The 22,630-nt window shown below is 37.0% G+C and overlaps 1 protein-coding gene across 1 annotated transcript; it reads left to right on the plus strand.

Annotated features, from left to right (window-relative positions):
- Positions 1-252: 252 nt before the first annotated feature.
- Positions 253-21,328, plus strand: LOC117314854 (sodium- and chloride-dependent GABA transporter 1-like). The gene is made up of 14 exons (XM_033868977.1): positions 253-308; positions 4,030-4,167; positions 5,248-5,379; positions 6,246-6,534; positions 8,814-8,946; positions 9,319-9,453; positions 12,529-12,632; positions 14,703-14,827; positions 15,385-15,497; positions 16,791-16,922; positions 17,881-17,980; positions 18,650-18,750; positions 19,373-19,540; positions 20,333-21,328. Exons 2-14 carry the CDS (start codon positions 4,050-4,052, stop codon positions 20,423-20,425), a joined length of 1,743 nt encoding a protein of 580 aa, XP_033724868.1. The 5' UTR covers positions 253-308; positions 4,030-4,049; the 3' UTR covers positions 20,426-21,328.
- The last annotated feature ends 1,302 nt before the right edge of the window (positions 21,329-22,630 follow it).

The raw sequence follows: 22,630 nt of genomic DNA on the forward strand, positions 1-22,630 counted from the left end.
TATAATCATCAGTATGTGCGGGAATTTATCGGTATGCATCTGTTGATCTGAATGCCCACCAGAGGTCAATTGACTGAAATACAGCAGTATTCGTTTAATTGTCATGATCCACGAGTGTCTCGTTAATGATTTTAATGCACTGTCATAATCGTAGGTTTGACGTCCGTCGACGGATACTTTGTATACATATAGCTGTGTATTAACTTTGTGTAAACTGCCTATAACACACTCCCAACTGAAGCAGAGGGAAACCAGACCTTACTCGGCAAGGACGTGCTGTGAAATCTCCCGAGTTGATTAGGACTGACGTGAGTTTGCTTTTGATTTACACACATGTTGATTATTTAATCGTCATTAGGTAACACTGATTTGCAGATCAGGATGTGTTCGGGCTGCTGTTAAAAATGGCAAAGTAACAGAAGGCATTGGTGTACCTGTTAACGATTATTATAACATTGTCCTTGATAAATCGAGTCCGACATATGGTGAGACATAATATTGTATCATACATGTACCTAGGAAATAAGTTTGCAGTCACTGAAAAAGGTGTGCAGTAAAGCGACTCCATCTTCATATTGTTGCAAACGGTGATTCAGTTCAAAATTTACTTTGGAACAGAAGAAAAGAAGAGGAATATTTAATAATCATCTTTTAGCCGGATATCAGATTCCACAATAAGACATAGTCGTCAATGTCCCCTGCGCCCCGGAAAAGAAATGGAAACTACAAATACATGTATTAATGTAATTGCTTGCATCAATTGCGATATATGACAGTTACTAACCATTTGTTTCCATGGTTACATGAAAACTAGGAGAAAATTAAACCGCTCCGTACCAAAAGGCACCATTAGAGCAAAATGTGTGTACTAGATTATGTGAAGCTATCTTGAACGGTTTTTGAGTTACACTTCGGAAACACTAATGCATGTATTTCAGTCTTTCACCATTTGTTTCTATGGTACAACTGCCCTGTACATGTAGGGCGCAAGAGTTGTACCTGCTGCTCCCATTGCATGATCGTGACCGGCGACTGAATTTGTAATCTTATACTTTCTTTCTTCCTAATGTCTCGCTTGACAAAGCCTCACATTTGGTCTTAGTCGAGCGTTTGCCCGTGTGAGGAAGGTGTTGGGTTATGTCCCCTTAAAAACGGTTGTTACTGCTCCTAAGTAGCGCTCAGCACACTAGGAGTGAAACGACTAGATCGCCCGTTGTCAGAATAATGTTACGGGGTGGGTTGTACTTCAGTGAGGTAACACGAACATACCGCAGTCTCCCAAAACACGCACGCACTCAACACACGCATGCATATCGCACAGACGGGAGACAATCCTTAAATGGCCTTAACTGTTGATAGGACGTTAAACAAATAAAACCAAACCAACTACAAAACTCATCTAACCAAAAGGCACCCATGGAGCGATTTGTTAATGTTTTGTATAGTTATCTTGAACGCATCTATTGTCTCCCTTGACAGTACCTCACATTTGGTATTTAGTAGAGCGTTCGCCCGTTTGCGGCTTTGGGTTCTGCACCCTAGCCGAGAAATACCAGTCTTTAAAAATGGTAGTTGCTACTCCTGCTAAGCGCTTAGCATACAAGGAGTGGGACGACTGGTTCGCCCGTTGTCAGTATAATGTGACCGTGTGGGTGTCCTGTTGGGTGTATTCGGCAGTATGTTTCAGTGAGGTAGCACTATAAATCAGCAAAAGTTCCGGCCTATCATAAGGAGATTTAAAACCAACCTACCGCAGCCTCCCAAAACACACATACGCATTCACAACACGCATGCATGTCGCACGCACGGGAGGCCGTCCTTAAATGAGCTTAGCTGTTAATAGGATGTTAAACAAAATAAGCCAAACCAAACCGCAGACTCGAAAACACACACACAAACACTCACCGCACGCTTGCATGTCGCACGCACGGGAGGCGGTCCTTAAAGACCTCAGCTGTTAAAAGGACGTTTAACAAATAAACCAAACCAACGCATTTTGAGTTATGGCTCGGAAACGTGGTCGGACGGACCCACAAGGCCGAATTTACTACTATGGCCAACCATTATCACGAAAAATAAAACAGATTAATTTCTTACAAATTGGACCAGATTTTAAATATATGGGCATCGGCTTGTGAAATTAACCTGTCGTGTATATTGTTATAAAATTATTTTGAAAATTTGTATTTTTTTCTGATACTGTTCAGTTTTGGGGATTTTCATTTATAAATTTAACAGGCGCAATTCTGTTGAATACCAACCTTAGGATTTAAATATGTATGTCGTATGTATTTTTGTTAAATTCTTTCGTATTTCTTTCTAAAACTGATGTGGAATTAGCCATCTTATGACATGCTTTTTCAAACAATTTCAGATGATATAATTATGTTTCTATAATAGATTCTCATCTCCTATAAGATGGTCTTTTCTAGTTAATCACTGTTTTAGTTTCATGTGGAGCCTGCATATATAAATATTGCGTTCTTTTGTGTAACACTGAATACGATAAGTTAACTAATGATGACAGTCTCCAATACAAGCCAAAAAGAATTGTTACTCTTCGGGAAAAATCATACCATGGATATTGATAAAACATTCAACTGTCGAACATTTTAGGTGTTTCTGTATCTGTAAGATTTTTCTTTTTGGATTTTTTGTACACAATATATTTTAGTTCCATTGCGTGCAAACGATTTAGACAATGCGAATTTACAACGTGGCAGGAGAGTCTTGGTGTGCTCTTTCAAAATTGTATTGGATATTCATCTTGATTCGTCCGTCGTCTTTACGCATTTCTCGTCACGCAGGACTAAGCTCTAGCTTGCATGAAATGATCCGGAGATGGCCAACTATTGTTAATTTTCGGGTCGATCCATTATGAAAGTTGGTCGCATTGGCTGCTATCTGAAACAATCCATTTTAATTTTGTTTTCAGTTCCGCTGGTTGTAAAGGAAGGGTAACCAACAGAGTGTTGCTATTTTTTGGTAAATTTTATTTGAAGATTGTGCAATCATGGTTTTTCTGAATATGTTATTTTAAAGTTTTAAAGTTTAGTCTCTTTTGCATTGTTTTGTTGTATCACCCGACATGACATTAGTTTTTTTATGATTGCACAGATAGGATTTCACACTGGCAATATATTTTTAATATTTATTTAATGTTTGTAAGTCATGGTGCGAGCAGCCTCCCAAAACACACATACGCACTCGCTACACGCATACATGTCGCACGCACGGGAGGCCGTCCTTGGATGACCTAAGCTGTTAATGGGACGTTAAACAAAATAAACCGACCTAACCTACGTCATGGTTCGATAGTGTGGAAGTCGCATACTATGTACCTCTATACATAAAACAACAGCATAAATTTACAAATTTATACGAATCCACGTGACAAAACATATATTAGATATCCTGCAAAACACCGAATTAATTAAAAATTTTATTATCAGACTTAGGTTGGTTTGGTTAAGTGTTGTTTAATGTCACATCAACAGCTAAGATAATTTATGACGGTCACGCTTGTGTAGGTAATGTATGTGCTTTGGGCGACTGTGAAGTTTTTTCTTTGGATGCGTATTCGAGCCAGTGATGCTCTCATTTCAAATTCGAAAGTCTTATTTCAAGCCCTATTCCCAAAATTTGCAGTTTACTCCGAAAAAATGCACCAAATACTTTCTTGCTATAGCAGTTATGTTAAAAAACACATTTAAAACGTCCTCTCCAATTCCAAAAAAGTTTTATTTAAGGCCTTGTACAATTTTTGAATATGTCAGTCATTGCGACCTTTCTGTAACGTGACTGCGCAATCATAGTTTGTCTGAACAACATCTACTTCAAATTCTCCAGTTCCATGGATGAGATTAAATTTAAACTTGGCTGCAATGAACCGGTGAGGCACAAATGAAGGTCTGTCTAAATGATTTTATCTGTTGATAATACGTTACGCATTATATTACCAAACCAAACCACCTGCTAAGCACAAATTTATGATGCACGATATTAAACCGCAATATTTCCCATTTGCAGTATACTTACTAGCAGCAACAATGAAGGAAAGAGAGACATGGAAAAACGGAAAAGAGTTTTTGTTTTCCTGTATTGGCGTCAGTGTCGGACTGGGAAATATCTGGAGATTTCCTTATATATGCTACAGGAACGGTGGAGGTATATTGAACTTTATTATATTTTTACCAGTGAAATATCAAAAATTATTCATTCTATAAAAGTGATATTTTTCACTAGTGAAGAATATCATATTTTTCACTTGTGAAAAATATCACTTTTGCTGATTTGACCAATCAAATTCATGATTAGAAAATACCAAAATAATTGACCAATCAGAAAGCCCGACATATATGTCAGCACCTGGACAGGGGAAACTACTTTTTATGTTTACACATTATTGCTGTAGCCCTAGTTAGCATACGGGGTAGGGTTTTCGTTGATAAAAAATGTAATAAACAGAATATCTAACAGTGTCTTCAGTAATATCAAATATATTTCATTCGTGTGGCTAATATTTTGATATTTTTCACTCGTGCTGCGCACTCGTGAAAAATATCAAAATATTAGCCCCACTCGTGAAATATATTTGATATTACTGAAGACACTGTTAGATATCCTCTATTAATTTTTCCAAATGGGCCTACTACAGGTCAACAGTGCCCTTCTGTTCAGGGGGAATTAAAGCACCTTAGATAAAACACAAGACCCGCTCTATCCCTTTGGATGTTGATGGTAAAAGGCGGCTTAAATGTGAAGGAGATATGGCAGTGACGAAAATGGTTCTGCCAACCACTTGCATGCATCTTGCTCACAGGGGAGGTCATCATTAAATTACCTTAGCTACTGATAGAACGTAATACTGAACTAAACAAGGAAATCCTAGTGATAGCGATATCTAACTATTTTTGATAAAATTGTAAATTTATTTCCTTTGGATAGCAATATTTTTCTATTTTTGATGAAATTTTAATTTCCCTATTGATAGCGATACTTGCATAATTTTTCAATTAATAATATTTCTTAGTTTAATATTGATTACGATATTTAAAAAAATACTCTTCTTTAGTTGACGATATTTCAAGTTCCGAATAATACCAACATGTAAGGTTCCTGTTGATACCTGACTTTGATGTTAAAAACGACATAAATTTTACTTTAATGCTAAAACGTTGATTTACTTTGATGATAAAAACGATATTTAACTCTGTGATAAGAACGATATTTTTTCTTTTCTATTAGGGGCTTTTCTGGTACCATACTTCCTCTTCCTAGCTATGGTCGGTATCCCGCAGCTCCTTCTACAGTTCTCCTATCCCCAGTATTCTAGTAGCGGACCAGCTAAGGCATGGGTGTGTTGTCCGCTGTTCAAAGGTAACATATGATATATGATTGTACGTATTTCTTTTCACAGTGCATTGGTAGCAGGTAGACCTGCCTCCTAATAGAAGACCAATGTGCCTCGCAATCAAGTATTTGTGCAAAATTACTATCTGCATGAAATGGTATAGCGGTAGTTATTAAGGATTATGGCCACGACTTGTAATAAGACTAGTCATATTTCATTGACTTGCAATAAGCTCAACCTCCTCTTGAGGTCGGAGTTTCGTGTTGGACCTCCTCGTCTATTAATCTGGGAATCATGGAAACCTGGATAATTAGGGCATGTATAATTGACACACAAGCGGATTTGTACCAATATTTTCGGGGAACTATGAAAAAAAATCAATGAGAATTGCAATTACTTTGTGTAAGCCATGGTTTTTAGGCTTCGATATCAACCTCCATTTTTGCCTAGAATCCAAATTTTGGGTCATGCGACACCACTGCTCAAATTGGCTGAAATTTCGATAATTATGTCAATCTTCCAAAATCTTGTGTTCTAGTTTTTCAAATGCCAGATATAAAAAATTCAAAATTCTACAAACACTATCTATCATGTGTTACCAGTAACTGTTCATTACATGTAAGGTATTTGAAGCAAAACTGCCAAACTAAATGAACATTAGATGACCGTAAATGCTATTTTGTCGTCCACAAATTATTCTATTTAGGCATCATTGTAACCGAGTCTAAAATCGATCTGCCACTCTTTATCTTAACATTTTACTTTAATTTCCATTTTCTATGACAACCGTCCTTAAACATCTCGGAAATTTGTCAGAACGGTAAACTGCTGATAGAAAACAATAACATTTTTGTCAATTATTGATTTGTTATTGTTAATTTTCATTGAGTAGGAATTGGTTATGCGATGATTCTGACCAACTCGGCTGTTGCTATTTACTATAACGTTATCATCGCCTGGACACTGTACTACCTTGTCAACTGTTTCACCCTACATCTACCATGGAGCAGTTGCGATAATATATGGAACACTGAAAATTGCTATTCACGTACGTATGGATTGGCATCAATGACTGGAAACACAAGTAGCTACAATACATCAATTCCTGAGGACCAAAATCTGAAGACGAATGTAACGTTGTCTTCAAACGACAGTAAAACTGCCACAGAGGAGTTTTGGACGTAAGAGTTCACCAAATAATATTTATCTGTTTTCGAAGATATAACCTTAATGTCCGTATATTTGTGTTATCTATAGTAGCAGCTACTCAGAAAAGCAACCGGGCTATCTAATTTTTATGTTTATTGTATTTAATGATGAAGATGAGCTTATTTCGTACCGTAGCGTCAGTTGTATGTCGTCCATCCGTCAACAATTTCTTCAAACCCATTTTACCTCTAAACTACTGACGTACCTAATTTGAGAAGCAACAGTCCTGTCTGATGGGGGCTACAATTCGTACAAATGGTGGAGCTGACGCCCCAGTGGTCTAATTGACGGGCCAAAAGGGGATTATTACTATGCATTGGCTATCGTAGTTGACTTGAAGCTTTCCGTAAAGTTTGGGATTGAACATTGTACAAATGTTATGGATGAAGGTTTGGGCCTTAAGGAGACAATTGGCTATATAACATTAAACGACTTCCCTGAAATTATGAACTGGATATCTTTCGTATTTGACTGGAAACATTCTTGGATGGTGTGAATTCACAATGTTTAAATGGTTGGGCTTGCCGTCTCATGGGGCTGAGGGGCAGGGCCAATAAGAGGAAAATTGACTTTATTGCTGTAAACGACATGATTCATATTTCCGTAGAATAATCCCTAAATGGAGGGGACTCAAAATCGCTAAATGGTTTTGAGAAAAGGGGCCAATTTTGCTATGTTACTATAAACGCCCCTAAAGCTATACACTGGTTATCATTCATATTTGAGTGGAAACATCCCTAGTGGGCGCGGATCCTAAATGACTGTGGGGCGGGCCCAATAGGTTAAATAAAGCAATTTCTTTCACATTCGTGCGATAAAATTATTTGATATTATTTGGTCCAAAGCAGGCGTTTGTGAAGCTTTTGTACAAAGAATGATATTGAAATTCGAGTGCCTTGGGAAGGGAGCCCAATAAGGGTAAACCGCCTTGGGTTAAAGAGGCTTGCCCGCAGAGAGATCAGAAAAATTGGCTAATAGAAAAAGATTTTTTTACACATGACAGATTGTTGGAATTGTTGGAATTGTTGAGTTTTTCATTTTATTTTTCATATAAACGCTGAAAAGTGATATCAAAACCTCATTTTTTAAATATTATGTATTTAATCGCAACCCGCAAATAAGTCCCCGCTATAAAGTGGAGTCTAATTTGATTGACACATCAAAGAAACAATCACGTGCACAGTGCCGCACAGTGATAACTTCAAAGGCAGCGGCGATTTACAAAGAAGATTTGCCGTTATATTCCATACATTTCCCTCTCAGGTTGAGTTTTAAAACGTCATTTAAATACATATTCTGTAATTGTTTTCAAGAAATAAAGTCGGAAAGCCTCTAATTTTGTCACATAGAAACGTGTACTGAAGTTTATTTAGTGATCGGAGATATGCCGTTTACCGGTCCGTCTTCGGGTAAGCCTCTTTAAGGGAAATCAATTTTCTATATACATTGTGTTTTGGGCCTTAGAAGTGGGGCCCATTAGGGATTGTTCGGCTATTTTCCTAATGATGAAATTCGATAGAAAAAGCAAGTTTGTTTTGATAGTATATATTGACCAATTCACATGAAAGATGGTCAGTTCACAAAAATACAGTGAAAGGTAAATATTCAAAGGTCAAGGCCATAAGGCTAAAATTAAAGGTCAAATTTTCAGTGATTAATACTTTGATATGATAATATGAAGCAAAGTCAGAATAACACAAAGAGTCCACTTGCAAACGATTAAGGTTAACGTGTATCCCACTTAATTATACAAAGTGTTGATTAATACGAATCGGTTTGATGCGGTTTTGATACAAGGTTATGAATATTTACATGTTAATTTATTCACAGATGGCAACATTGTCACTGTTTATCAATGACAACACATGCATTGTACGTGTATGATGTTGCAATGACTCTTTCTGAATGATTCAGCAGTATTATGTTAGGACGGTTGAGCATTTGCCGTGGCTCGAGCTCCGTTCGTTGTTCCTTGATCTGCTTGTTTTTTCTTTAAATTCGCAGCTAAGGAAATTAACAAATTATTTATGATCCTTCTCCCAAAGGCATGACAGGATTTAACCACATTTCTAAATCATCCATGGGGAGTTTATTTTGTATAGATATATAAACAGTACACTCTAGCCATATGGACAGAGAAGCTATAGACAGTAAATAAAGGAAATAGGAGAGGGGCGCAATGAGATGTTCAATAAGACACATATTACAAAAGAAATATTCTAACTGAATATTTGATTTTTATTATATGTAGGTACAATGTTCTCCAGTTAACTGATGGTATCGAGACAATGGGAACACTGCGCTGGCAGTTACTTCTGTGCAACTTTTCTGTGTGCGTGATTGTCTTCCTTTGTGTCTTTAAAGGAATCAAATTATCAGGAAAAGTAAGTATAATTGTTGTTTATAATAAAATAAGCAACGATTAGTTTTGTAAGTAAATAATAACATATAGCAGTGGGAAATGGTTTAAATAAATGGGATTTCACTATGTTTCACTAGTGTCGCAAGATATATCGATGTCACATGTGAAATATGTTTCATGAGTAAAGTATGAACTACTGTGTAATACGAAATGTTCCAGGCCAGAGACGTTTAGCTGCTGCCCCCATTGTATTCTCTATTTTCTTTCCTTTTTTTTTTTGCACTTCACTGATTATGTTCTCCTACCTAATCTTGACTATTACAGGAAATTTGAATCACAAAATAGACTGCACTTCCATCTTCCGCCTGTGCTTTTATACTTGGTGTGTTTTCAGATCATGTACGTGGCCGCTACTGTACCATATCTATTTTTGACGATCCTTCTGGTACGCGGTCTAACGCTAGATGGAGCATTGATGGGACTGAGGTACTATTTTATTCCAAGATGGGCTGAGTTACTGCGTCCTTCGGTAATTAAAACCTTTTGATTTAGTATCTGACTAGTTTGGTTAGAGGTTCTGTATTTGTGCATCAAACGTGCCTCCTTGTTTACGCGATTGCGTAAAATCAAAACGAGTCGAGTTGTTGAAATTTCGTTTGTTGGTAAATTTCAGGGTGAAGATAACACAGGTATAATCGCAGATCGTCCGTTTTGGAGATATTGACAAATACATTTACTGTCCCTATCGAATCTATATGTCTTACTAGGATATATAAACTCCTCTCTGCAAAACTCCACAACAAGAGCCATGATTAGATGTTGATAATGTAGTTTTCAATCCATTGAAACTTATCTAATTAGAGAAAAATTGGATTACAAAAACCTAACAAGTTAGTGTTTTATGACTGTATATCGATTTAAATAATTACCATTTAAGTTTCCTTAACGTGTTCGCGGTGGTTAAATTCTCCGTGTATTTGATAAGAATGAGTTTTAATTATTTCATTGGTCTGATATGCATTTTGTCTTGGTTATTATTAGACCATGTATGATTTGGTCAGTTTTCTGCTGTTTTTGCTTAACAGACAGTTTTTCAGTACAAGAGGCAAAAAGTCACGAGGCGTTCGACAGCGAGAAAATGCCTTACATATCTTATTGGCTTAGTATGTTTTATTATTATTTCTATTTGCTGTACAGACTCGAACTTTTGTAGGACATGTTATCCGTAGTCTGCTTCAATTTCTCTTGCGTTGACGTAAGTTACAACTGAACATATGATAATTACGATAATAGACAAAAAGTCTGCAACAAAACTCAAAATAAAGCAGTACACATACATAAAACTGAATTGATACAAACTCTACCAGGAGAATATTACGCCCTCCTAGCTTGATCAGTTACAAATGAATGTCGTGGTGCTTGACGACATCTTATTTATTCCTGCCCTGCAGGTAGGGCGTAAGAATTGTACCTGCTGCCCCCATTGCATGATCGTAAGAGGCGACTAAACTTGGGATCTTATCTTTTCACTTCTTTCTTAACAACTTTCTTCTTCCTAATGTCTCCCTTGACAATGCCTCACTTTTGGCCTTTAGTTGAGCGTTCGCCCCTGTGAGGAAGGCCTTGGGTTCTGTCCCCTGGCCGAGTCATACCAGAGTCTTTAAAAATGGTAGTTGCTGCTCCTGCTTGGCGCTCAGGAGTGGGACGACTGGTTCGCCCGTTGTCAGTATAATGTGACCGGGTGGGGTGTGCTGCTGGGTGTCTTCGGCTGTATACTTCAGTGAGGTAGCACTCTAAATCGGCAAAAGATCCGGCCTATTACAAGGAGACTTAACACGAACATACCACAGCCTCCCAAAACACACATACGCACTCATCACACGCATACATTTCGCACGCACGGGAGACCGTCCTTAAATGACCTTAGATGTTAATAGGACGTTAAACAAAATAAACCAAACCAAATCAATCTTATTTATTCAAGTCTGCTTAGGTTTTAGGTTCTGGTGTCTTTTTAAATTTCTAAAGTAAGCGGTCATATATACGTATTACACGCATGTATATATGTGTGCAGCTGTAGCAGAAGTGGCTTGGCGTGACAAAATAGCGTCTTCTCACTAGGCCAGCAGCTGATGCCGTGCTTGACAGCAGGTTACCTACAGTGTAGATTATACAATGGTTCATGAATATTTGTTACACTATCATACTGGCGATAATAGACGTCATAAAAACTGTCTATTATATTTCAGATACACAAGGACATGTAGAAACACAAGATGTAAAATAACACTTACATAATACGAGCTATGATGGTATAGGCTTACAGGACATGCAAGCATCAGGAAAATATAGCCTATTTAATCAGTAATATAGGTTAGAAATACGAAATGCATACTCAGAAAGATTATGTGCACGCATAGTTATAACTTGTTTAATGCACAAAGTTCTACCAGTTCTGCTGGGAATGTTGCGCCCACGAAATATAGCCGCTATACACTATAATTTTTGACCAAACATTTGTGAGATGTCAATTGAAATAAACAAAATACAAATATCACGGATATTCTTCAGTAATAGAAACCAAGTTGCCAGATACCTACGAAGTCACTGACCTCTCCTTTTTGTTTTACTGAATAGTTGCAATTTTTGATGTAAAATGATTCAAAGTTTTCGTCCGAAAATGTATGAATTGATATGAAACTGCTTGTTTTCGTGATATTCATAAAATTACATCACTTGCTTTGTGATCTTGATTAGGTCAGATTTTAAATAGGCAGTAGACACTGGTTCGCCGTCGTCTGTATAACGTGACCAGGTTGGGTGGCTCGCTATCGTGTCCTAGGAATATAATAGCATCATAAAGTATCTGTCACAATGATACAATGTCAAAAAGTCTTAAGACGAAACCAGCCAGAAATCCCTTGATTTGATCTTGATAAAATCAAGTTCACTATGATATTGCTTAATTAACAGTTTGTTGCCTCCTACCGTTTTAAAACGGGGTGACTACAGGTTTACCCTCCGTCTGTCTGTCTGTCTGTCTGTCTGTCTGTCACACAACAGGTATCTGGACAACTAAAGTACTACTCCGATTTTTACGAAACTTCGTATACATTATCAGTATAAATGTAGTTGTGCATTCCATATTTTTTGCGGAGTAAAATTTCCGAAATGCGAGTAAAATGGCTATATCTCGTCACCTGGCGAGTAAACTAGCTCAAAGTCGTAGGTCATTTGAGGTCAGATGTCACTTTATTTTCGAAATTAGAGCTTGTCCAGGGCATATACTATCAATCCTTTTTTTTTTTTATCCTTTTGCGGAAGTTTTCGTCTTCGGTTTGCGCAGGCAGTTTGGTATTGGTATGTCAACATACATTACATTAGGTTACGCTGCAATCGCCAACATCGCGGCCATACATCATCTCTGTAATTTGTTTTCAATATAATGTAGGTTAATTGAAGTCATGATTAAGATGACAATGCTTTCATATATCAAACTATTTAATGTGTATTGTTTTTATCATCCTTTCTCAATGCTAATCATTCTGTCCGAAATTGACCAGCTACAATGTTTCTAGAGTATCGTTTTCGGCTTTGTTCGCAGGTTTGGTTCGACGCCGCTAGTCAGGTCATGTATTCTTTGGGATTTGGCACTGCTGATCATATAATACTGGCTAGTCACAACAAATTTCACCATAATATGTATAGGTAAGGATGTAAATAAACCCATTTTACTGATCATATAATACTGGCTAGTCACAACAAATTTCACCATAATATGTATATGTAAGGATGTAATTAAACCCATTTTACTTACATGTCTACAATGTGTCAAAATTCATTAGACTAATCTTCTTGCTGTGAATAAAATACGATATGTCAAACACGAACATTCCGCCGCCTTCTAAAACGCACACTCGTCATTTGCACACAGGAGAGGTCGTCTTTCAGTTCAATCGAATTCACCAAACTCTTCGTCTATTCAATTGTCTTTAATATAATTATATATATTATCAAAAAAGACAAAAATGTACTGCATGTCGCCCGCAGATGAGGTCAGCCTCTCATGACCTTAGCTTGTGATAGGACGCTAAACAAATAAAACTAAACCTAACCAAGTAATCCTTGATATGGTAAACGCATATGTTCTCTTTTAGAAACTGCCGAAATAACCGTCTACACAATAGCATCCTTTGGGATAATTCATCCTTGGTATTTAAAATTACCAATCTTTATAATGTGACCAGGTAAGGTGTCCCGCTGTGTGTCTTCGACAGGACGCTTCAGTGAGATAGCACTATAAATCGGCAAAAGACATAACACAAACATACCGCAGCCTCCAAAAACGAGCATACGCACTCACCACACGCATGCATGTCGCACGCACGGAAAGCCGTTCTTAAATGACCTTTGCTGTTACAAGGACGTTAAACAAAATAAACTTAACCAAACTTTTGTTAAGCCTTTAGTCGTCAAAATACGTTATTCTACATTGCTCTAAAGATGATCACATAGTAGCGGCAGGCTTGTGGTTACGACGAATGCAGCCCTGTGATGTCTCATCCTCAAACAAATTAAACGTCAAAAATGAAACGAGGGTAATTATCTATTCTGACTGTATATCTGTTAGAGATATGTAACAAATGATCTGGCCTCATATTGCAATGTTATATTTTGCCTGGATCCTGGACATACCGGAATACCAAGCAATAAAAAAAGCGATTTGTGCTAGCTCCAAAAACCTACATTATCACTCCCATTAACTGGTTTTAATTTCATTTTACCGCTTATAACCCCCTTGTAATAATTTCTGTTTATTATTGGTGGCAAAATTGATTGAATTGATATGTAGAAATTACGCTACACTCGACCAAACGCAATATCTGTTAATGGTCTCCTTGCAACAAACATAGTCGCCGAGACGAGGTGGTTCTTGCCTGTCTTAGAACGCATTATACATATATAACGCATTCCTACTTATTGAAGCTTGGGGACCAGCCTCAGTGCATCGAGTGCTATAAACCATTTACCGCTTAACACTTTTTTTGTTGGATTGCATAGACCTGGCAAATTAAAACATTCGCTTCAAAACTGTTGGTTTGAACTATTGACATGTTTCATAAGATGTTAGTGGTTGGTTTGGTTTGGTTTATTTTGTTTAACGTCCTATTAACACACAAGGTCATTTAAGGGCGGCCTCCCGTGCGTGCGACATGTATGAGTGTGGTGAGTGCGTATGTGTGTTTTAGGAGGCTGCGGTATGTTCGTGTTAAATCTCCTTGTGATAGGCCGGAACTTTTGCCGATTTAAAGTGCTATCTCACTGAAGCATACTGCCGAAGACACCCTGCAGCACATCCCACCTGGTCACATTATACTGACAACGGGCAGAGATTTTAGTGAACATAGACACTCTTCATTTCGAACTGAATGTAGGCACAACGATATATGATTTCATTTTAAAATATTTTGTTTGTTTTATGTTGATTCGTGTTTTACCCATTTTACATGCCCTTTTTTGCCCTAATGACCTTATAGTGTTGATGAACCAATGAAAATTTATTACTAATTTCCGTTGCTCTTGATGTGGCATTCAATTGAAAATCAAGTGTGTGCCTGATAACCGTTTCTTTTGTAAAACATAAAAATCTAGAAACATTTAGGATTATGCGCACTTTTTCTTGAACAATTATTTCATCTAAATAAAGACACCCGGCAGGTAGCGAATACATATAGGGTCAAAATTTGTGGAAACTAATAGCTTTACTTGGTTTTTCAGAGACGCCATGATAGTTCCTGTTGTCGACGCATTCACAAGCCTCTTCTCTGGTTGTGTTATTTTCGTTACCCTTGGTTACATGTCGTCTACGTTTCAGTTAGACATAGATAAAGTGGTAACTGATGGTATGTATCCATGTATTATAACTTACTTTTCAATTGAACAGCACCATGGCACCGAGCATATTGCGATACTTCTCGGAAAAATTATATTTAATTTTCTTGACATACATTTCAGTGTGATCGATACTACATATAAACACGTCAGTTGTTAGCACTTTAACCCCATCTGTTGTTCGTTCCATTACTGTCCTATTATTAAAGTAATAGGAGGTAAAACAACCAATAACTAAGTCAATTATATTTGATATATAAATATAATGTCTGCTTGCATATCCGTTTATTGAATATCAACAATATTCATATATATATATATATATCTATATTAGATCATTCGTTGTACTAAACGGTTGATAATACTATATCGCCAGCACACATCTATCTACAACTCTCATTAATTAAGTTATTTTCAAATCTGATGGCGAGGCATGTATTGCCGAAGTTCCCATCTCGTGGACGATTTAGAGAAAAAAACACGTCTATTTTGACTTCGTTTTTATTTGGCGTACCAAAAGTTGACTGTAAAGAAGAACATATTAATTGTAATTTACTTCTATTTTAAGGTCCTGGTATTGCATTCATGGTTTTCCCAGAAGCTCTTTCTACACTCCCTTTTTCTCAAATATGGTCAACCCTCTTCTTCCTCACTCTTCTTATGGTCGGTTTGGATAGTAGGGTAAGTGTCAAGACAAAGTCTCTAGTGACGTTTTCATTGCCTTTTGTCCCTTGTTTCCCGTCCGTCCGCAAACGATTTACATCTTCGACTTCTATTCCAAAACGACTTAACCAAATTCCATTAAATTTGGCAGGAAGCTTTTGTGGCTACAGGTCAATAAAAATTGTGAATTACATGGTCCCGCGTCTTCAGAGGCCAGAAGGATTAGGTAAAAATTCCTAAATCTTCGTCTCTTCTATAGATCTCGGATAAGGTGGAATCAAATACACGACATAGATGGAAGGGTCTTCAGGTCCTTTACCAGAATTGTTAATTTTATGATTGTAGGGTCGCATATTTTCCTCTGGGGAAGGAGTAACGTTTACTGTTGTGTATATAGGGAAACACATTTTTGATCATTATTTGTTTGATTGCCATAGTAAATAATACAAACGTGGATAAGACTAGCAATATGAAATGGCTGTTGACTTGAACGCACCTATTGCCGATGACTGACCCATTTGAGGCCTGAGGGGCGGGGTCAAAAAGGGTTATTAAATTTGTTTAAAAAATTCCCTTCTCTAATCCCAGATATGGTTGAATCCATTTCTTTTCATACATACATATATTATTCATGGAATGGACATAAGGTCCTTAACGAATCTAGTGAAATTAATTTCCTCGGGGTCTGTCGTTTGCCCCTAGCGAGTGGGGGGGGGGGGGATAACTTAACTATAGTATAGAGTAAAATAACATTTTCGACTATCATTTGTTTCATTTCTATTAAAATTCAATCTAACTTTGTTAGATTTATCAGCATGGGCTTACATTTTGATGGTATGAACATGTTGGCCCTTGTTGACCCCCCTGGACTGATGGGCAGGGCCAGAAAGGGTCAAATTAGCTTAATAGCCCTAGGGTCTCCTGTTTGCCCCTTCGGAGGAGAAAAACTTGAAGATAGTTTATATTAGGATATCACATTTTTCACTATCACTTTGTTTCCTTTCTATTTGAATTAACAGCTTTGGAAGGTATATTGCTGGTATGCGATTATGTTCCCCAACTGACCCTAGGGGCTAATGGGTGGGGTAAAAAGGGCCAAATTTACATAAATATCGGGTATATATATCAAACTTTCATGTGACCGTTGAGGCCTATGGGCCTCCTATCATTTCGTATAACGCTACCACATCTGCAAGTTACCGATGAGTGTAGATTCAATGCCGTTCCTTCAATGAAAAACTGTAGTATATAGATATATTTTCACAATAAGATATATAACAGTTGTGTTAACAAAATCTTTTCTATGGTTAGATAGTCCAGGTACAGGTATTGACAGGGTCCCTTGGTGACCTTTGCCCGGGACTGTTTCGCTCCAGAGTCTCATGGACGTCTGCTGGTGTCTGTCTTGTAGCATTTGTTCTTGGAGTACCATTTGTATATCAGGTAAGTTTCAAAGGACTATCCCGTAAAGAATGGCTATCAGCCAATTAATATAATTGATAAATATCCAATCACTCGTGCAATACGGGAACCCGGAAACATAGTAATATGAAACGATTAATTTGGAAATTCTTTGAAAAAGACCGATGGAGCTACAACATGAAAAAGAGTTAAAACTATAGTCATACCTCCCTCAGCTGCCCTGCAGGTAGGGCGTAATATTTGTACCTGCTGCCCCCAGTGCATGATCGTAAGAGGCGATTAAATTTGAGATCTTATCTTTTCTCTTCTTTCTTATCAACTTTCTTCTTCCTAACGTATCCCTTGACACTGCCTCACTTATGGCCTTTAATTGTGCGTTCGCCCCTGTGAGAAAGGCTTTGGTTTCTGCCCCTGGCCGAGACATACCATACTCTTTATAAATTGTAGTTGCTGCTCCTGGTTAGCGCTCAGCATACAAGGAGTGGGAGGGTTCGGTCGCACGTTGTCAGTATGTCACCGGGTGGGGTCTCCTGCTTGGTGTCTTCGTCAGTATGCTTCAGTGAGGTAGCACTATAAATCGGTAAAAGTTCCGGCCTATCACAAGGAGACTTAACACAAACATACCGTCGCTTCCCAAAACACAAATACGCACTCAACACACGCATGCATGTCGGACGCAAGGGAGGCCGTCCTTAAATGACCTTCTGTTAATAGCACGTTAAACAAACTAAACCAAATATATGTTGGTTAGTTGAGATTTTTTTTATCTCTAGATTTCTCAGCAATTCTTGAGAACGGATAGCTTGCCTTACCGATGACATTTTATAAGCTTAATCGTCGATATATTTTATTAATAAGATTATAAGATATGAGTAACGTGTATAATCAATTTTGGTTTGATTGTGAAGGATAGATATGCTGTACTGACAATTTATCGGGGATATTAACTTATATACTAACATAGTGTCGGTATTTCCAGGGAGGGATGTACGTATTACAGTTAGTTGACTGGTACATAGCTAGTGTGGCGTTTCTGCTGATCGTCCTTCTCGAATCATCTGTCCTGGCATGGCTTTACGGTAAGAACTGAAACTTAAATATTGTTACTTACAGTAGGTGATTATCTTTCCTGTCTGTCATAGCTTTATGGTAAAATCTGCAACTGAAATATTTTAACTAACGGTAGGCGATCATAAACTCACGCACAGCTTGTCCGTTCATCATGAAGTTATGTTTTGATCATAACATCTAATAACATATACAAATTCATTAACTAGTATATTTCTATCAGTCCATGTACATTGTTTGTTGGGTTTTTGTTCGCCCCGTGAACAACGAGGGTCATGTACATAGGGAGTTTACTGAAATTCAAATATGACAATCGTAAGTAAAAATATGTGTAATGTTATTTTGTTCCGTAATTGTTTGTCTCTGTACAATTTCGACATCGCTTATATATGTGAACTTGTGTTATAAAGTACAATGTGCTTTTACTACCAATTCTTTTGATATCAGTGATTTTTTTTTTAATTTTAACCTTTCAACGTTTTAGTTGTATCTGAAGTGTTTCACTCTGGGAACGTCTTGCCCTTAATGACTCGAATGGGCCGTAAAACAATACGGGGTTGTGGTTATGGTACACGTAGTTGTGTATGTTGCACGTTTATTAATACCAAACAATCAAATGATATCCTCCTTTTGTTTTCAGTTAACATTATCGTATTGTTTTATTTATCATTTACAACTAGGATCCCACAGACTAAGCGAGGATATAGCCGTGATGATTGGGTATCCTATACCGAAGTTCTGGCAGGTGTTCTGGAGATTTATAACACCGTGCTGTATACTGGTGTGTATGATAATTATGCCACACAGATGTTTGCTATATCAGATTCAGTATACTACCACAACGTACATGACATCCCTTAAATTAATTCAGGCTTGTATATGTAGCGTGATCAAAACACTTATAACATATGTATGAATATCTTTCACGAATGGTATATATCAATTTTCAACAAAAGCAACTACTTTCTGTGCCAGTCGGATTGGTTGCTTTCATCAAAACTATTGTATACTAAGAATTTAAAGCTGACAATTATACAATCTTCAAAAGTGATAACTTTGAATACCATTGACATCAATGTATAACATATCGAAGGTAACAAAATCTAACACATATATTGGTCAGAAGCACGAATGATAATCATATCTATATGATATATTTAAGAACGCACCTGTGCTTTTGTTTTCAATTATAATTATTAATTGGCTGCCGACGCTAAACGAATATTTAAGTATCTTAATATGTATGCTGTAGGTCTGGCTAACTATAGCCAACTATGTCAATTTGAAAACTATCTCTGCCATTTGTGTATCAACATAGGTTTAATTATTTTATTCAATTCAAATATGAAAATAATAATTGTAATCTACAGGAGAGTATTCGAATGGCATATTTATATATTAAGGTTGTCTGGGTAATGGGCCTAGTAAAGCACAAGCCTGTAACGTTTGGTGGCCAGGCATATCCAGCTTGGTCTGTTGGTGTCGGATGGATTATCTCCCTTGTGCCGTTAATGCCTTTGATTGGAAATATTATTCTGACTCTTCTTAAACACGAAGGAAATACAATGCAGGTAATCCAATATATATAAAAGAGAGGAGTTATACAGGTAATCTAATTATGTGGAAAAAAGAAAGAAACAAAAAACTGGATTACATAGAACTTTTTCTTGATACTTTTGTTGTACAGTGTTGTATATTACAGATATGTCCAGTGAGGTAGCAGTATCGGCATCAATTTCGCGCACAGTAGTAAATGACCTATAGCTGCTGAAAGGACGTTAAGCAATACAAAACCAAACCGATGTTCGTTTGATTACTATCACCAAATGTGCATCTGAAAACAAAAGTAATAACAATACTACGGACTCCTATTCGGAATACATTCGGAGATATCCTCCACTTATAATTGTGATAATACCATGCTTATCCATATTTGATATCGATATATTTACCACCTTCAGATAAGTCTGCCAACGCGTATTACGTCCAAACGGTTTATTACTGATATGCAATTAATAGTTTGTATTGGTATTGATGTTTTGTATTTAATGCAGCTCTGGTTCCTGTTTAATGCCTTCATGAATATTGTGTAACATTTTTTGTCCTCATAAAGACGGAAAATCTCGGTGAACAATAGCAAATCTTTTCAAAACTGTTAGCGTATGTATACCTCTAAACAATCTGAAAACCACTTACCTTAATTACAATATTTCCGTAACCCTAGGCACGTTTTCACTTTAAACAATACTAATATATATTTATATGTTTCGCACAACAAATCTTGTGCACTTAACATACTAGTCAAATACTAGCTGATATAACTTTGTAATTATAAACCTAATATATTATCTATTTCGTTTCAGAGGTTACAGAAATCAATCAAGCCCTTGCCTGAATGGACAAAGAATCTGCGATCAGATCAAAATTCAGAACAAAACGGCGACATCTTATTATGAAAATAAAATGTGTCAACAAGACTATATATTAATGTCTATGAAATATTTACCGGTACACTCATTTCACAAGTATATCTCATGAAAAATCTTCCGCTTTCTTGAACTAAAGAACTGTAATCATGGTGTTTATACCAATATTACGCAACATTCAATTAGCTCAGGGTTTAAGTATAATCCCAATAAATATCCACCACGGATTCCCTAGATCCCATTAAACTTGTGTTAACAGCCTGTGTTTACTCATATTGAAATCATTTTGATGATTAGGATACATTCCCCATGTGAGAATTTGATTATGACGCATCAACATCAATAAAAAATATACTGTGTGGGAGTAGCGTATATCATGCTGTGTTGTCATAATGTCCGGCCCGAATAATTATGTTGCCATTTTAGGCGTGGATTCCACACCTTCTTTAAAATAAAACTGACCAAAGTCGCCAATTTTTTGTTATCAACAACACAAACATCTACATATAGGTATTTTATCACATACATTATGTAACTGATTTCTAATCCGTCAAATGGATAGTGTCCATTTAAAGTGAAACTGCTATATTGGAAACAATAATTCTAAGTCTTATATATATTTCAATATAGGATTCGAGTCCATCCATATGCAAATGCCCATATTAAGGGAATCCACCATTATTGATACATACACTAGTTTTACTTAATTGACACATAAATCACACTTAACATAAATGACTGCGTTTGTTAATCAATATCTTAACAATATTTGGTACAGCGTAAACAGCACGTAATGAATACAAGGATAGATGTTGTGGTGACGCCTATAGGGAAAATTTAAAACTAGTTTGTTCAAATATTAAGCAAATCATCAATGCATGTCGTTTCAGTGGAACACGGTGTAAATTGCGTTAACGCGAGGTGTTTATGGACATTTCACCAACAGGTCTTTTGAATTAATGATTTCATAAACTATACAAAAATAAAAATTTAACTCTTATAATTACAATGGTTTCTTTTGACTAAAATGGCGTTCAAAAAGTAAGATACCGAGTATTTGCCTTTTAGAAGATACGAATATGGCACACAACACTGGACAAATTTACTTTACCAGGTACAAAGCTGATGTGCCGAGATTATTCTGACGTCAAATCTATCCATGCACAACAGCCATTTGAAAAAGTCATTGATAGACAGCTAAACCTCGTCAACTTATTAGGTCACATGAGACTTATTGAAATAGGCTTATGTGCGGCGGTCGTCGATCGTCATTAACAATGTGCTTTTTCGACTTCTTCTCCAAAACAGCTCAACAAAATCCAATGGATTTGGCAGAAAGCTAACCCCAGAGGCCTGAAGGATGGAGCCAAAACGGGTCAAATTGACTAAAATTTTCAAAATCTTCTTAACTTTCAGATATGGTTGAATCAAACAGTCTTCACAGACAGAAAAGTCTGAAGATATTAAGGTGCTTTACCAAAATTGTGAATTTAATTACCAGTGAGTCACGTTTGCACCAGGGGAGGGGGTACACTTAACTATAGGTTATATAGGATAATCACATTTTAGACTGCCAATTGTTTCATTTCTATTGGAATTCATTATAACTTGGTTAATATTATCAGCATGAAACGGCGGTTTGATGGTATGTTGGTCCTGCCCGACCACTAAGGGCTGATGGGCGGGGCCAAAACAGTCAAATTAATTGAAACTTCAAAAATATCTTCTCAATACCCAAATGAGGTAAAATCAAATACTTTTCATGGGTGGAAGGTGCTTTACCACAATTGTGAATTCCATGGCCCTGGGATCTCATGTTTGCCCCTTTGGAGGAGATACCGTTTATTGTTGTTATACCCCCGCAACGCAATTAGGGGGGTATACTGGAATCAGGTTGTCTGTACGTCCGTCCGTCCGTCCGTCCGTCTATAGACGCGTTTTTTCCGGACAACTCCTCTTAAACCGATGGACCGATTTCAATGAAACTTCACACAAATATAGAGGACCATGTTTAGATGTGCATGCCATTTTCTTTTCTTTCAAAATTATGGTTGCTATGGCAACTGGTCACTATAAACAGGTTTTCTGATAAGAACCATAACTTTAAGTCTGTCCGGACAACTCCTCCAAAACTGATGGGCCAATTTCAATGAACCTTCACACAAATATAGAGCACCATGTGTAGATGTGCATGCCACTTATTTTTTCTCAAAATTATGGTTGCTATGGCAACTG

This window comes from Pecten maximus, chromosome 16 (assembly GCF_902652985.1).
Source record: "Pecten maximus chromosome 16, xPecMax1.1, whole genome shotgun sequence".
Lineage (NCBI taxonomy): Eukaryota > Metazoa > Mollusca > Bivalvia > Pectinida > Pectinidae > Pecten > Pecten maximus.